At 46.4% G+C, this 17,863-nt stretch overlaps 2 protein-coding genes across 3 annotated transcripts in view; both read right to left on the reverse strand.

Moving 5' to 3' along the window:
• LOC129812848 (formin-like) overlaps window positions 1–17,863 on the reverse strand; it is a 122,233-nt gene that overhangs the window by 87,418 nt on the left and 16,952 nt on the right. For both annotated transcript variants that reach the window (XM_055864776.1, XM_055864777.1), the window contains exons 3-6: window positions 17,000–17,163; window positions 6,776–6,896; window positions 4,031–4,092; window positions 1,787–2,460 (exon numbers count right to left, since the gene is read on the reverse strand). In XM_055864776.1, coding sequence (XP_055720751.1) covers window positions 1,787–2,460; window positions 4,031–4,092; window positions 6,776–6,896; window positions 17,000–17,163 — 1,021 coding nt within the window. The remainder of the gene's footprint in view (window positions 1–1,786; window positions 2,461–4,030; window positions 4,093–6,775; window positions 6,897–16,999; window positions 17,164–17,863) is intronic.
• On the reverse strand, window positions 6,929–10,224 carry LOC129812849 (uncharacterized). Its single transcript, XM_055864778.1, has one exon. It carries the CDS (start codon window positions 9,202–9,204, stop codon window positions 7,249–7,251), a length of 1,956 nt encoding a protein of 651 aa, XP_055720753.1. The 5' UTR covers window positions 9,205–10,224; the 3' UTR covers window positions 6,929–7,248.

Consider the following 17,863-nt stretch of genomic DNA (forward strand, 5'->3'; position numbering starts at 1 on the left):
CGGCCGGATGAGCTATAACCTGGATATGCCTTATCTGTGTTTGTGTTCATGAGTTTCTCTCTACTGTCAAGTCATGAGGTCAGGGTTTGGCCGGCCGGGGCTGACTCGATCAGAAAGGAGACGTTTTACCACGGTGGAGACGAAGGGAACTCAACAAACAGACAAAAAATGGGTCCTCTGATCCTCAAGAGGTTCTACAGCTGCACCATCGAGAGCATCCTGACGGGTTGCATCACTGCCTAGTATGGCAACTGCTCGGCCTCTGACCACAAGGCACTACAGAGGGTAGTGCGTACGGCCCAGTACATCACTGGGGTCAAGCTTCCTGCCATCCAGGACCTCTATACCAGGCGGTGTCAATTGTTAAAGACTCCAGCCACCCTAGTCATAGACTATTCTCACTGCTACCGCACGGCAAGCGGTACCGGAGTGCCAAGTCTAGGTCCAAGGGGCTTCTAAACACCTTCTACCCTCAAGCCATGAGACTCCTGAACATCTAATCAAATGGCTACCCAGACTATTTGCATTGTCCCCCCCCTTTCACCCTGCTGCTACTTTCTGTTATTATCTACAGTATGCATAGTCACTTTAATAACTCTACCTACATGTACATATTACCTCAACTAACTGGTGCCCCCGCACATTGACTCTGTACTGGAACCCCCTGTATATAGCCTTGCTATTGTTATTTACTGCTGCTCTTTAATTATTTGTTACTTATATTTCTTTTTTTTGGGGGGGGGGGTATTTTTCTTAAAACTGCATTGTTGGTTAAGGGCTTGTAAGTAAGTATTTCACTGTAATACTTTCACCTGTTGTATTCGGCGCTTGTGACAAATACGATTGATTTGAAAATGTTGGCCAGCTGGTCATAGCTGAAATACCACAGCAATCAAACACATAGACAGAGACTCAATTAGAGTCGAGTGTGTCCAATTGAGCCCAATTTGCTATTGGCTACCCACAGCGGTGGTGAAAGTATCTGTCTGGGACAGCCAAGAGGCTATAACCAAGAACATAATGATACTCCCAAAAATCTTCCCTTTAATTTCATACTGCCTTCACAGGGACCAACTCAAATATCTCCACGTAATGGGCTCTGACTGACTCCAGCAAACTGCAGTGAATCAATGTTGAAAAATGTTGGGAAAATACATCTACGTAAACTCCACAAAGCCTTCCACAGCAGGCAGTATTTATAATTGACTGGACCATGCCTGTATTGACATGTAATCCCTGTAAAGCACAGTTAACTATGTCTTCCCTATTACAGCTTCCTCATGAAGCCTGCTCTGTATATACAGCGAAAGTCTGTGTATTTTGACATTTGTTCATTGACCTGGCCTTTTTCGAAAGTGTACTGTATTTACCCTCATAATGTCTATCCAGAAACGTGTTACAGTTAATAGTCCTGTTTAATGCTGTTACACTGTAAACTTTATAGCAGGCATGTAACCGCTGTGGCCCACTCAACCCTCCACCATTAGCCAGGACCAGAAAGTGTGAACCACAAGTCAACTTCCTCTACCAATCCAGCCATAGAAATACAAGGTCATAAAGCTGGGAGCCTGGCATCCAGCAGTACAAACCAAAGCCACTGGAAATGTGCTGAAACATCTCACTTGGGCTTCTGTCCTCATCCAGGGTACTAGTGTAGGGGCGGTCAACCCAGCCTGATGTTTTACTGTATTAGAGTGTCTGTGTACCTGATGGAAGTGCCACAGTGAGGAGAGGGAGACAGAAGTGATAATAAATCTTGTGAATGGGCTATAGAAAAAGTAGGTACTTATTGTCCTGGATCTGGATCCTGGTCCAGTATAAAGGCTTCATGGGAGTGGCAGGTTCCAACGCAGGCTTCCTTGGGGCCTTCTCTGCTGCCTGGCCGAACCCAAACCCAAATCCTCCCCCAGGAGGAGGGGGTGGGCCGCACCCAGGAGGAGGGGGAGGAGGAGGAGGGCCAGCTCCAGGTAACCAAAGGGGAGGGGGAGGTGGGGGACCAAAACCTGGGAGGGGGGGTGGAGGCGGTGGCCCCATGTTGCCAGGTAACGGGGGAGGAGGAGGTGGAAGCAGTCCTATTTGGCCAGGGAGGGGAGGAGGGGGAGGAGGAGGAGGAAGAGGAGGAGGTGGGCCAGGCAGTCCTCCATGCAGACTCAGGTTGATGGAGTCCAGGTTGAGTTTCTTAGGCACGTTCTGGCTGGGGCTGAGACCGGACCGGCTGGCCTCACCCTCGGGGGTCCTGAGGAAGGTCTCCCTGTCTGTCTGGATGCAGACGTTACGGAAAGTTTTGGGGGGCAGGTCGTCCTCAGTGGACACACAGGTCTCGCGGAGCTTGCCCCTCTCAAGGCCCTGGTTAAAGGCCTGGTAACGGTCTGTATGCATCTTGTTGATGACTCCCTCCAGCCGGGACACTGACACAGCATGCTCCCCACGCACCTGGAAGATTTGGAGCTCAAAGTCCGTCTGTGTGGAGCAGGAGCACAGAGATAAGTCAGAAACATCCCACTCAGCCATATGAAACAGAATCACATAATGTTGGGCATCACAAAGACCCGTGGGTGACTCAATGAGAGCATGTGAGGGAAAATGGCCGTCATTACCTTTATTCAATTAAATTAAGTGATTTCTAACATCATTCCCACTCATTTTCATTCCAATCTTTCATCCCCAACAGAAAAGTACAATGACTGACAACATAATGAAGAGCTAATAAGCTGGATGTTTATTGGAAGTTTCAAACATCAACATAATCCAGCCAAACTTGAGGAAAAGTGAAAAGAAAACCATTTTGCAATGTATCCGACACATGTTTCTTGTTAGCATGGAGGTCAGCAAGGAAAATGAATTGGGCACGTTCCTATCCTTTCTCATGGTTTAACTACATGTTTATGAGTGTCAATAGGATGGCTTGATGCAAGGGATTAGAGATAAATGGCAGGGTAACACGCAGAGGAAGACCTCTACACGCAGAGGAAGTCATCTATAACTGCCGAATCAGCACTGCTTTAATAATAGTCATTTTCAGACACACTTTCCAGAGACAATTTGCTCAAGTAAGGTTGTTGTTCAGAGAAATTGTTCCATAAATATGGTTAACAGTCTGCCCTATGATCCTCTTACTCATCTCAGGCTGCTCTTGGAACACAGTGGAAACATAACAAATAAATGTGACTACTCCTCTGAGACCTGTGAGAAACTATTTCAAATACTGCTTTCAATTGCATCACCTTGGCACTGGTGGCTCAGTTGAACAAACAATGCATTATGGTGCTTCAGCAACAGAGTGGAATCTGCTGAGTTTAGAGGGTGAACTCTAAACTAGATCTTACAAGAAATAATGGAGACATTTCCAGTTGGAAAGAGACAGGTCAGTAAATGAGATCTCTGGGTGCATCCATGTTGTAAATTGTGATCTTATGTCATATGAGGAACTGGCAGGAGCTTCACATCTGGAACACATCATGACATCACAGCTACCTCTCTCAATGATGACCTCATATCAAATGTGACTGGGATGTCACATTTAAGACAGGATGAGTCCTACTGTATTTGAGGACTATCATTCAAACACATTTATATCATTGTTGTGCTGTCAATATAAAACATTGTGCCTGACAACAGTGTTGTGCCACAAAAGTGTGAGCCAATTCATGAGATGCTTTGGTTGAAATTACCAATAATAATTAAGGCCAATAATATATTTAGATAGAAATGCAAGGCTGTCCATTTTTAATGGTGGTGAAGAGAGGTGTGTAACCACACTTTGGGACATTGAGACATTCTCAGACATCAAGCCTGGAAAGTCCAGTCACTAAAGACAATAGTTGGCTTTGCTTCTGTGGTTGATTGGCGACATCTAGTGTCACTGAAGAAAACTGCAGTGTCCTGGGTTCATTAAGTATTAGTTACTTTGTTATTACATGCGGACAGTAGGACATGCTGAGGCGACTGTATTTGGTTGAAACAAACCCCAGCACTGAAATCAGTAAGAATGATATGTAGTGAACTGTTTAAAACAAAGAGGATAACTTACATGTAATTTTTCCAACTCCTCTTTGCATTCTCTCTTCAGCTGCAAGAGGGCAGCCTGGTGCTCTGGAAGGGAAAAAAGACATCCACTTACTATAGCTAGAACACATGACAATGTCATTAACATGTATACATAAATACAATTACACAGCATAAGACCATCACCAATGTCACATTATGTCACATTATAGATATTATATATTTTATTATCTACTGTAGGGTGGCTCAGTTACATCTACAGTGCATTTGGAAAGTATTCAGACCCCTTACTTTTTCCACAAGTTTGGAACCACCAAACTCTTCCTAGAGCTGCCCGCCCAGCTAAAAGGAGCAATCGTGGGAGAAGGGCCATGGTCAGGGAGGTGACCAAGAACCCAATTATCACTCTGACAGAGTTCCGCTGTGGAGATGGGAGAACCTTCCAGAAGGACAACCATCTCTGCAGCACTCCACCAATCGGGCCTTTATGGTAGAGTGGCCAGACGGAAGCCACTCCTCAGTAAAAGGAACATGACAGCCCGCTTGGAGTTTGCCAAAAGGTACCTAAAGGACTCTTGGACAAGATTATGGTCGGATGAAACCAAGATTGAACTCTTTGGCCTGAATGCCAAGAGTCAGATCTGGAGGAAACCTGGCACCATCCCTACGGTGAATCATGGTGGTGGCAGCATCATGCTGTGGGGATGTTTTTCAGTGGCAGGGACTGGGAGATTAGTCAAGATCGAGGGAAAGAGGAACGGAGCAAAGTGCAGAGAGATCCTTGATGAAAACCTGCTCCAGAGCACTCAGGACCTCAGACTGGGGCGAAGGTTCACCTTCCAATAGGACAACGACACTAAACACACAGCCAAGACAACACAGGAGTGGCTTCGGGACAAGTTTCTGAATGTCCTTGAGTGGAACAGCCAGAGCACGGATTTGAACCCAATTGAACATCTCTGGAGAGACCTGAAAATAGCTGTGCAGCGATGCTCCCCTTCCAACCTGACAGAGCTTGAGAGGATCTGCAGAGAAGAATGGGAGAAACTCCCCAAATATAGGTGTACCAAGCTTGTAGCGTCATACCCAAGAAGACTCAAGGCTGTAATCACTGCCAAAGGTGCTTCAACAAAGTACTGAGTAGAGGGTCTGAATACTTATGTAAATGTGATATTTCAGTTTTTTTGTTTTAATAGATTTGAAAATAGTTCTACAAACCTGTTTTTGCTTTGTCATTATGGGGTATTGTGTGTAGATTGATGAGGGGAAAAAACAATTTAATACATTTTAGAATAAGGCTGTAACTTAACAAAATGTGGAAAAAGTCAAGGGGTCTGAATACTTTCCGAATGCACTGTATGCCATTAAAAGAGCTTATTTAGGAAACTAAACCAATCTGTTTTCAATGTCCTTCCTGTTACTGTAAAGGATACGGCATTTTCAAAAACTGCTTTATTTACTTTGCCTCATTATCTCACAGTAAACTACAGTAATATCACGTATATATGGCCAGAGTGTGTGAGAATAAGAATGTCTTCGACATTCGACAACCACATAAAGATATGTCAGCTAATTGTGCAGTGAACCATATAAATAGCTTCTGGAAGTCTGAACGAGTTAGATACCTCAGCAGTAAAGCTATTAGAGCTAAACAATCTGCTGTAAAGGGGATATTACAGTATAATGTCTGGTGGTTAAAGTATTCAAGCAATTTGTGAGAACAAACCAATAATTATGCTGTTTCAAGGCTAGTATTCTGATAGAGTAAAAGCACAAGAGTTATTGGTAGGCTTACGGCTCATGGTAAATGGTGTGGGTGCTGTGTGGAACAGTATGAGTGTGTGTCTACAGGAAATGGATGTGCACACACACATAAACGTGCTCTTTGTTGTTTTTATCTAGCTACCTATCAGCTTGGACCTTTGCTCAGCCTTCCAAACTCCATGAGCAGTGAGATGGCCTGATATACCTGCCAAATAATGTCTCTGCTACAGTACAGCAGGTTCTAGGCTGCACAATGTCTCTACATCTAAGACATTAAGAGAAATGAGCATCTCCTTGTAATGTAGTTGGATCAGCCTATTTAGAGTCATGTGCGCCTTTACCCTATTTGTGTGAGTATTCTTCTTCAGCGAGAGAGAGAGAGAGAGAGAGAGAGAGAGAGAGAGAGAGAGAGAGAGAGAGAGAGAGAGAGAGAGAGAGAGAGAGAGAGAGAGAGAGAGAGAGAGAGAGAGACAGAGAGAGAGAGAGAGAGAGAGAGAGAGAGAGAGAGAGAGAGAGAGAGAGAGAGAGAGAGAGAGAGAGAGAGAGAGAGAAGCATAGCCAGGCTGAGAGAGTGGCAGGCTGCCCAGCCCCAGCTTATCTCCAAACTACCTCCCAAAGCTCCACTATACCCTGTGATGCTAGCAGACATCTCAACATACAGCAGCATTACCGTGGAGGAAAGGTTACAGTGCGTTCCTGCTTTAAAAGGATTTAAAGGGTTTTCTTACACCCTGACACTGGGCCCAGCTGGCTATACAGACACCAGCAGGGCTGCACTACTTATTTGTATCACCTCTCAATTAGATTAACCAGTCAGGTTAAGTAAGGAGAGTGCCTGCCATGGATAAAACAGGGTGGAGGCACTCATGATCAGTAGATTATCATATCTTGTGAGACTTAGTTAAGGCAGATAACAGCATACAGGTGTTTCTCAACAAGAGATTGTATAATATTGCATAAGAGGTGTAGAGTATGTGGAAAGCTCCAGGATGGCACAGGTCCTTACCTGCCTCGGTGTACCTCAGCCCCACCTTCTCCTCCTCATCCTTGGGCTTGGGCGGGGGCCAGATGGCCTGGAGCCGCCCAGGGGTCCGGTCCTCACTGTCTGCAGGGGAGGTGACCTCAGACTGGGAGGAAAGACAGCAGATGATACCTCAGTTAACACAGAACATACATAGAAACTGTACACACTCTCCAAGGCTTACAGTACAGTCGGTGCCCAATCTGACTGAGAAGTCAACACGTGATAAGACATGAGACCATCTCAAATCAAGACTATCCCCAAAGCTAATACCCCATGAGATAATATCACTTTAAAGTTACAAACATATTGGTTTTGTCCTGTCTGCATTAAATATGCCCAAGAAAATACAACATCGCTTTACATTCATAAATGTCAAAACCTTGGTGATCTGAGTTTTTTATTTTTATGAATAGCGATCTTTAAAATACAACATACATACGGAATACTGCTTTGAGTTAGACACAAACAGTACATACGTTAGACTCTGCTGGACCTTTTTGCTCACTGCTGCTAGGAGACTTGGAGGTTCTCTCACAGATGGATTTCAGCAGCTCCTTTTCACTTCTGTTATTTTCCTTGACAGCATCTAAATCCACAGGCTCTTCTGTATCCTTTTTAGCAGGTTTGGACCTCTTGAAGGTGTCAAGTGTTGTGTCTGAAGCTTTCCTGCTGTCTGCTGGTGGGGTGATGGGGATGTGCTCTGGACCCTTGTCTGTCACCCCCTCCTCCCTCCTCTCTGGGTCCCTGTCTGGGTCTAGCTTGCCCTCGGCCTTGGTACCGTCTAGGTTGAGTAGCTGGCTGATCTGCCCTAAGAGATTACTCTTGGTCTCAGACACAGTTTTGGGCTCGGGACATTTCTTGGACGTGCTGCTACTGGAGGTGATCTGCTCAGGGAGGTTCTTGATTTTGTTGATGCTCTTCTTCAGGCTCAGCAGGGCCAGATCAGTGTCTCTCTGTTTGATCTCAGACACTGTCTCCCTCTCCTCCCCCACGGCCCCCTTCTTCAGAACCCGCAGCCTGCTGAACAGGGCAGGAATTTCGAAGGAGGGGGCCTGGCAGGAGGCTGTGCCCCTGGCGGGAGACAATGTGGTGGAGGGCGGATCTGTATCGGGCCTCCTAGTGGCAGGCATGTCGCCTTGGCCCCTGGGCGAGACAGAGACAGGAATGGCACTTGGCTGGCTGTCAACTGGGGACTTTCCAGGGACATGCGTGTCAGGCTGCTCCTCCAGGCTGGGGGAAGATGGCTCTGCTGCTTCAGGTGGCCTGGAATCAGAGAGGGCAGAAGGGGAGTCGAGGCAGGGAGCATGCTCTCTATGCTCCTCAGTTCCAGTGTTTTCCGACAATATCTCCTTCCTCTGTCCAGTATCTTGGTCCGCTGGCTGTCCTGACGGCAAGGCAGTGTTGTCTGCTGCTGCCTCCGATGTCTGGGGTTCAGAGGTCAAAGACAGGTTAAGAGGTGAAGCCACTGCAGGGTTTCCAGCACACACGTCAGTAGGGCCCAATACCTCCTGGTTGATGCTGAAGCCTTTGGCTACTTTGTGGTGATGATGGCTGGACCCCTCTGCACCCATGGCTGCTGCATCCACACCCACCTCCACAGGCCTGGGATCAGTGGATAGGTATGTGCTGCAGCCGTCTCCAGGCACTTGTGGTTTGGAGACGGAGGAGAAGAGACCAAGATCTGTCCCACTGTCAGATCTGCCCATAATCCTTCCAGAGTACAGAACAGAGGTGTCTTTGAGGGATCTTTCCACAAGACTTTCTGGCTTGAACACAGGCAGCTCTAAGTCTGTATCAATGGCACCTCTCACTGGGCCAGCGGGTGGCAGCTGACCAATGTTATTATCGTTCACTGTCCACTGGTCATCGTCAGGTGGGAGGGACATTCCAGGGGAGGCATGCTTGTCTGATTGGCTGAGGCTGCGGATCCCCTCCTCATCTTCCATCTCTGTGTCGCTGCAGATCTCCACCCTAGTGACCTGGACCAGATCTGGGTCGGCCACGGACACAAACACTTGGTCTGGGTTAGGAGGAGAGGTCACAGAGCTACTCTTCCTACTGGACTCATTCTCCCATGATTCCATCCTGTCCTCCTTATCAAGGAAGGTGGCCTCTCCATTATGAAGAACCTCACACCTACCCCTCACATCTCCCCCCACTCGAAGTCTGTCGTCACTGATAACATCCAGAGCACTTGGATAATGAACCCCTGTGAGATAGTTATCTTCATCAGACAGGGTCCTGAAAGCTGTCAGCACCGCAGTCTCTCCCGCCAGCCTCTGAGGCTCAGGCTTGTCCCCACGTGTAAACATAGTGGAGATCTTATTGCGGAACGAACTGGATTGCTGCTTCCCCTGACCGTTAGAGCTATTACTTACACTGTCCATTTTCACAGAACCTTTAACTGTCATGTAGCATGTACTTATGCCAGTGAACTCCTAGCCAGCAGGTAGAGGCTACTCGAGCACAGTGTGTCCATTCAGGGTGTCACAAAAGGCTCATCTCTACACTGAGAGGAACCTCGACCTGCCAATTTGTGTTCCACTTCAACTGGTTCCAGTGAACAAAAGGCCTTTGTGAGGACAAATCCTCTAGCTCCTCTTAACCTCTCAAGGAGGGCTCCAGGTATAACCCCTGCTCTCCTGTAATCCTGTATGGCAACACAAGACCCTGCTGTGTTGCATATAGATCACTATCGCCAATCACAAACAGCCTCGACTCCTCTGTACGTTAAATGTCATTTCCAGTGATGTAAAGCCGAGTGAAATTCCAATGACTTTCCCGGTCAAGTCAAACTGTTCAGAGGCAGGAAGCATGTCCTGGAATAATCTCCCTGGGAATCCAGGAGGAACTCATTTTCAGTTTCTCAGAAAAACATTACAACCAGTTTTAAAAGTTATTTCAGGGTGGTCTGGAAGGTTCTATTTCCCCTCTATGTGTAGGTAGAGAGACCTGATTCAGAGCAACTGTCTGAGTTGCCCTCCTGGCGTGGTTCTTTCCCCTCTTTCCCTGTGTCTGTATGTGTACAGGAGAGCTCTGTGTTCCTGAGAAAAGCCTCCAGGTTGGAAAAAAATGTGCCTCACTTGTCTACCCGGGCTGGCCCCTCCTCCCCCCTCCCTCCCCTGCCCTGCCTGGGAGGGATCTGTGGCGGCAAGCAGAACAGGTGTCCGATTAGTCCATCTTACTTCCGTAAAATGTCAGCCACAGGTAGCTGGAGCTCTCTGTTGCTTAGCACTATCCTTTCTTAATGCATTGTAAACAGAGTGGGGCTGCTAGCTAGTTAGCTAGCTAATCTCCTGGTTGGTTAGGTGGACGGTGGAGGAGGTCCAGCCCAGTGTTACAGATGACAGTGCTTTCTATACTATTAAGGCACAGAGCTTAAGCTGTGGTGATTAGTCAGTCTGGAACTGCTGCTGCTGCTGCCCAGCCCTGACCAGCACTCCAGCACTGCAATCTTGTGTCGTCAGTAGCTCCGCTAACGCCAAGGGGCTAACACTGCTACAGTTTGCTGAGAGGAAAATAGGTTGATTCCCTCATCTCAGTGTGAATGTCATTAGAAAAGATTAAAGATGTCTTCACATTAAATCATAAACTGAACACATACATATACACACATTCGTTATCTAGTACAGTGAGTTTATAGTAAGTTTACACAGACAAGTAACATTGTACTCTGTCTATAGTCTACAAAACCCACTGCTTCAAATACGATGGGTTCAAAAATCTTTCAAGTACCATGCCCCCTTTATATGAACACAATGTGCACTTGACAGATTTTAGCACAAAACAGAGCACATAGGCCTGAAAAGTACTTAGTGAAATTAGGGCTACTTGTTCATTGAGCTTTCAGACGGAACTCAAAGCCCTAGTAAGGCCATATTTGGCCTAAGCAGCCAAAGTTCACTCCTCAATGCATTCCTCCAGACACAGGAAGATTAAGAATGACTAATGGTTGTCAAGGTGATTTAGAGCCCCATACCAAACCAGACATGAGGTTTGAGTTCAAAGACAAAATGTTTGACATTAATAATACATATCTGTAATCATTAATAATCTATTAGATATTAAATAATCATATGTATAATGTATTAGAAAATACTATTGTATTTAAACATAATGTCTCTAACTGGGATTAAAATAAATCCACAGATTGTCAGTCAGAGGCTCTCTGTCAATCCTGGAGCGAGGCGCCCTGGCCCATTATGTATTAGCATTGGCTTTTAATTTACTCAGTGTAAATATATCAGCTAACTGCATAGCCAGGTCTCAGCTGGACTTACGCTGTTCTGTGGGCTGAGAGGAGCTGAGTCACAATGACAGACAGCTAGAGGAGGGCCCTTTTACAAATCCCACACTGATCACAACTACTCGTGACTAGAAAAACAAGTCACCCCAATGGAGTCCATGACTACAATGGCAGCTTAGGCCACACCACAGATTGTCGGTATCTTTATGCTGAGACAGTCTACCACTAGAGGAAAAACACAACAGGGATTACTTTTGTTATGATATGATGGCTGCAACAGAGATCGAGGAGTGGCTGTTGATAACACTATGCTATGCTACTCTGTCTGACAACCACACAAAACAATCTACTGTTGCTTAACTTACAGCATGATGGAATCTTGACAGACAGGCACAGTAATTGTTTAGTTGTTACAATTTATATGACCTTCTCTTGACACTTTACCCCAAATAATAGATGTGCTGGCAGGTGAGAGGTGGTGGTAAATCAATCTAGTTTAATTTGATGACTAGATACCAGGTCACCATGTTAACAGTAGATGTCCCATCCTAGGTAAAACATTGAAACGTGACAATACTACCCTGCCTGTGACAAACAGCTGGTGTTTGGGTAGATTAAATATGTAGACTTTGTTTGTGGGATCTCTCGCTCAGCTGTAGAGATGTTTGGCAAGCTCTGAAGAATCCATGTGTTTGATTTCAGTACAGAGTGAAAACACCTTGAGACACACGGTACCAACAGTAGGTTTTATATGTCTGTTAGCGTGTTTGGCAGACCCACACAAGTCAGGTGCCCTGGCCTGTAGCAAACACATAGTTGAGCTTCTTAGCTCTACTCACTAAGAGAAAGGGAGCTAAATACTGTGCATGACGCAATCAATCCACTCTAATATGGTTTACAGTGACTTGACAACTGGGCACTACACCCTTAGATAGCATGTGCTATCTAGGGCTGCCCCCATAGGATAACTCATTAATGAACCCTTTTTGTTCCAGGTAGAACCCTTTTGTGTACAGGAAGAACTATTTTGGCTTCCATGTAGAACGCTTATCATAGAGGGTTCTACAGTTTTGAGAATGACACAAATATTAATATTAATTAATTTCCACAAAGTTCGCTGCTTCAGTATCTTTAGATATTTTTGTCAGATGTTACTATGGAATACTGAAGTAAATTACAAGCATTTCATAAGTGTCAAAGGCATTATTGACAATTACATGAAGTTGATGAAAAGAGTCAATATTTGCAGTGTTGACCCTTCTTTTTCAAGACCTCTGCAATCCGCCCTGGCATGCTGTCAATTAACTTCTGGGCCACATCCTGACTGATGGCAGCCCATTCTTGCATAATCAATGCTTGGAGTTTGTCAGAATTTGTGGGTTTTTGTTTGTCCACCCGCCTCTTGAGGTTGACCACAAGCTCAATGGGATTAAGGTCTGGGGAGTTTCCTGGCCATGGACCCAAAATATCAATGTTTTGTTCCCCGAGCCACTTAGTTATCACGTTTGCCTTATGGCAAGGTGCTCCATCATGCTGGGAAAGGCATTGTTCGTCACCAAACTGTTCCTGGATGGTTGGGAGAAGTTGCTCTTGGAGGATGTGTTGGTACCATTCTTTATTCATGGCTGTGTTCTTAGGCAAAATTGTGAGTGAGCCCACTCCCTTGGCTGAGAAGCAACCCCACACATGAATGATGCTTTACTGTTGGCATGACACAGGACTGATGGTAGCGCTCACCTTGTCTTCTCCGGAAAAGTTTTTTTCCGGATGCCCCAAACAATTGGAAAGGGGATTCATCAGAGAAAATGACTTTACCCCAGTCCTCAGCAGTCCAATCCCTGTACCTTTTGCAGAATATCAGTCTGTCCCTGATGTTTTTCCTGGAGAGAAGTGGCTTCTTTGCTGCCCTTCTTGACACCAGGCCATCCTCCAAAAGTCTTTGCCTCACTGTGCGTGCAGATGCACTCACATCTGCCTGCTGCTATTCCCGAGCAAGCTCTGTACTGGTGGTGCCCCGATCCCGCAGCTGAATCGACTTTAGGAGACGGCCCTGGCGCTTGCTGGACTTTTTTGGGCGCCCTGAAGACTTCCTCACAACAATTGAACCGCTCTCCTTGAAGTTCTTGATGATCCGATAACTGGTTGATTTAGGTGCAATCTTACTGGCAGAAATATCCTTGCCTGTGAAGCCCTTTTGTGCAAAGCAATGATGACGGCACGTGTTTCCTTGCAGGTAACTCTGTTTGACAGAGGAAGAACAATGATTCCAAGCACCACCCTCCTTTTGAAGCTTCCAGTCTGTTATTCGAACTCAATCAGCATGACAGAGTGATCTCCAGCCTTGTCCTGGTCAACACTCACACCTGTGTTAACGAGAGAATCACTGACATGATGTCAGCTGGTCCTCTTGTGGCAGGGCTGAAATGCAGTGGAAATATTTTTGGGGGGATTCAGTCCATTTTCATGGCAAAGAGGGACTTTGCAATTAATTGCAATTCATCTGATCATTCTTCATAACATTCTGGAGTATATGCAAATTGCCATCATACTAACTGAGGCAGCAGACTTTGTGAAAATTCATATTTGTGTCATTCTAAAAACATTTGGCCACGACTGTACATGGAACCAAAAAGGGTTTTACCTGGAACCAAATAGGGTTCTTTAAAGGGTTCTCTTATGGGGACAGCTGAAGAACCATTTTAGAACCCTTTATTCGAAGAGTGTAGAAATGGTGGAATGTGAAGGTGTTAGCAGAGTGGCTACAGTAGGTACTGGGCTCTGGGAACCGCCACGGTACACGGTAAACGGTACACAGCACCACATCCCAGATCTCGTAATGTTAATGCAACTGGAGGAATTCAGGTGGTTAAGCAAATCAAATCAAATCAAAGTTTATTTGTCACGTGTGCCGAATACAACAGGTGTAGACCTTACAGTGAAATGCTTACTTACAGGCTCTAACCAATAGTGCAAAAAAGGTGTTAGGTGAACAATATGAGGGTAAAGAAATAAAACAACAGTAAAAAGACAGGCTATATACAGTAGCGAGGCTATAAAACTAGCGAGGCTACATACAGACACCGGTTAGTCAGGCTGATTGAGGTAGTATGTACATGTAGATATGGTTAAAGTGACTATGCATATATGATGAACAGAGAGTAGCAGCAGTGTAAAAGAGGGGTCGGCGGGTGGTGGGTGGCGGGACACAATGCAGATAGTCCGGTTAGCCAGGCTTGGGGGTAAAAACTGTTGAGAAGCCTTTTTGTCCTAGACTTGGCACTCCGGTACCGTTTGCCATGCGGTAGCAGAGAGAACAGTCTATGAATGGGGTGGCTGGGGTCTTTGGCAATTTTTTTGGGCCTTCCTCTGACACCGCTTGGTGTAGAGGTCCTGGATGGCAGGCAGCTTAGCCCCAGTGATGTACTGGGCCGTACACACTACTCTCTGTAGTGCCTTGCGGTCAGAGGCCGAGCAATTGCCGTACCAGGCAGTGATGCAACCAGTCAGGATGCTCTCGATGTTGCAGCTGAAGAACCTTTTGAGGATCTCAGGACCCATGCCAAATCTTTTTAGTTTCCTGAGGGGGAATAGGCTTTGTCGTGCCCTCTTCACGACTGTCTTGGTGTGTTTGGACCATTCTAGTTTGTTGTTGATGTGGACATTGAGGAACTTGAAGCTCTCAACCTGCTCCACTACAGCCCCGTCGATGAGAATGGTTGCGTGCTCGGTCCTCCTTTTCATGTAGTCCACAATAATTTCCTTAGTCTTGGTTACGTTGAGGGATAGGTTGTTATTCTGGCACCACACGGCCAGGTCTCTGACCTCCTCCCTATAGGCTGTGTCGTCGTTGTCTGTGATCAGGCCTACCACTGTTGTGTCGTCTGCAAATGTAATGATGGTGTTGGAGTCGTGCCTGGCCATGCAGTCGTGTGTGAACAGGGAGTACAGCAGGAGGGGACTGAGCACGCACCCCTGTGGAGCTCCAGTGTTGAGTATCAGCGTGGCAGATGTGTTGCTACCTACTCTCACCACCTGGGGGCGGCCCATCAGGAAGTCCAGGATCCAGTTGCAGAGGGAGGTGTTTAGTCCCAGGATCCTAAGCTTAGTGATGAGCTTTGAGGGTACTATGGTGTTGAACGCTGAGCTGTTGTCAATGAATAGCATTCTCAGATAAGTGTTCCTTTTGTCGAGGTGGGAAATGTCATTGTGGAGTGCAATAGAGATTGCATCATCTGTGGATCTGTTTGGGCGGTATGCAAATTGGAGTGGGTCTAGGGTTTCTGGGATAATGGTGTTGATGTGAGCCATTACCAACCTTTCAAAGCACTTCATGGCTACGGACGTGAGTGCTATGGGTCTGTAGTCATTTAGGCAGGTTGCCTTTGTGTTCTTGGGCACATGGTGGTCTGCTTGAAACATGTTGGTATTACAGACTCAATCAGAGACATGTTGAAAATGTCAGTGAAGACACCTGCCAGTTGGTCAGCACATGCCTGGAGCACACGTCCTGGTAATCCGTCTGGCCCCGCAGCCTTGTGTATGTTGACCTGTTTAAAGGTCTTACTCACGTCGGCTATGGAGAGCGTGATCACACAGTCGTCCGGAACAGCTGATGCTCTCATGCATGCCTCAGTGTTGCTTGCCTCGAAGCGAGCATAGAAGTGATTTAGCTCGTCTGGTAGGCTCATGTCACTGGGCAGCTCGCGGCTGTGCTTCCCTTTGTAGTCTGTAATAGTTTGCAAGTCCTGCCACATAAGACAAGCGTCGGAGCTGGTGTAGTACGATTCAATCTTAGCCCTGTATTGACGCTTTGCTTGTTTGATGGTTCGTTGTAGGGCATAGCAGGATTTCTTGTAAGCTTCCGGGAGTCCCGCACCTTGAAAGCGGCAGCTCTACCCTTTAGCTCAGTGCAAATGTTGCCTGTAATCCATGGCTTCTGGTTGGGGTATGTACGTACAGTCACTGTGGGGACGACGTCCTCGATGCACTTATTGATAAAGCCAGTGACTGATGTGGTGTACTCCTCAATGCCATCGGAAGAATCCCGGAACATGTTCCAGTGCAATTTATCACAATATACTCTACTTCAGGCGAGCAAATCTAGAGACTTCCTTAGATTTCGTGCACCAGCTGTTGTTTACAAATATGCACAGACCTCCCCCCTCGTCTTACCGAAGTGTGCTGTTCTATCTTGCCGGTGCAGCGTGTATCCCGCTAGCTGAATATCCATGTCGTCATTCAGCCACGATTCCGTAAAACATAGGATATTACAGTTTTTGATATCCCGTTGGTAGGATATTCGTGATCGTACCTCGTCTAATTATTGTCCAATGATTGCACGTTGGCGAGTAGTATTGACGGTAACGGCAGCTTTCCCAGTCGCCTTCTCCGGGTCCTAACCAGGCATCCGGCTCTTTGTCCTATGATCCTGCGTCGCTTCCTCTTGCGAATAAAGGGGATGTCGGTCCTGTGGGGTGTTTGGAGAATGTCTTGTGTGTCGTCTTTGTTGTAGAAACAATCTTTGTCTAATCCGAGGTGAGCGATCGCTGCCCTGATATCCAGAAGCTCTTTTTTGCCGTAAGATACGGTGGCAGAAACATTATGTACAAAATAAATTACAAATAACGCAAAAAAAAACACATAATAGCACAATTGGTTGGGCGCCCGTAAAACTGCTGCCATTTCTTCCGGCGCCATTTCTTCAGTAGAGTGGAGTACACGCTGGCTTGGAGCCATGAGGGAACAGCAATGTCATGCTACACTGCTCTGAGAGTGGATACGTAATGATAACTACTGCGAATGTGTAGTAGCCTTCATAGAGTATCAAATAGGGCCCAGATTTGTTCCTGACCATGTGACCTGACCAGGGAATACTCTAGGCCCTATTTGCAATTTGGCCAGTTTTTTCCTGGTCAGGTCACATGACTCATGACATAAGTATGATGTATTGCTGCTCTCACCGTGCACTCCAGTCCAGGGTAGTAGGGGGTATCTCCAATGATGTCATCTTCTGGGGGCGTGATCCTGAGGATGTCCAGGTGGTCAGGACGGGAGGCACGGTTCAGGGAGTTCTGGGTCTGGGAAATAGCATCATCACCGTCCAGCATCCAGATGTCAGCCTCCTCTACACACAAAAACACACACACACAGACACAGACACACACACACACACACACACACACACACACACACACACACACACACACACAATAATGAATTGTAACGTGTAATAACAGGTGTATTAAGATAGACTGAAACACACCATCCGTTAGGGGGGATTTTACCAAGCAACAGAGCCATTATGTATCCTGAATGGATCAGTGGGTGGAGGAGGTGAAGCAGGCATCGACACCTTCTAAAAGACACAGAGAAAAGCCACTCTGCTGCAGGGTACAGATGCCTATGTATATACTGTCCTTAGCTAGCCTCGATCACCAAACATGCACTGATCTGATAAACAAATACCACTATATCCAATATGGATTTATGCGTATGAGTTCCATAGGGAGGATGGATTCAGTTTGTCCACTCCCGTATGAGCTTTGAGATTCAGAGCTCAGAGACAACCTCATCCATAGCCCATCCCCCCTCCAGCCTATGAGCACAAATAATGTCAAGGGTAGGCTAGTTCAGTGCACCCCCCCCCCAAAAAATAAACATAACACAACAGTACATCTCGCTAAAAATACTCTCACATCCACATGGATGCGCACACGTGGTACTCTCAGACACAATGAAAATATGCCTGCACTCTTCCCCTTGGGAGAAGCACTCATGCAAGATAAATAAAGAGTGGTAGAGGAGAAAGAGAAGCAGCAAAGCAG

This window comes from Salvelinus fontinalis, chromosome 16, assembly GCF_029448725.1.
Source record: "Salvelinus fontinalis isolate EN_2023a chromosome 16, ASM2944872v1, whole genome shotgun sequence".
Classification (NCBI taxonomy): Eukaryota; Metazoa; Chordata; class Actinopteri; order Salmoniformes; family Salmonidae; genus Salvelinus; species Salvelinus fontinalis.

Excerpts from the sequence above, each read along its gene's own strand:
- LOC129812849 (XM_055864778.1), bottom strand. The coding sequence starts at position 9,204 with ATGACAGTTAAAGGTTCTGTGAAAATGGACAGTGTAAGTAATAGCTCT.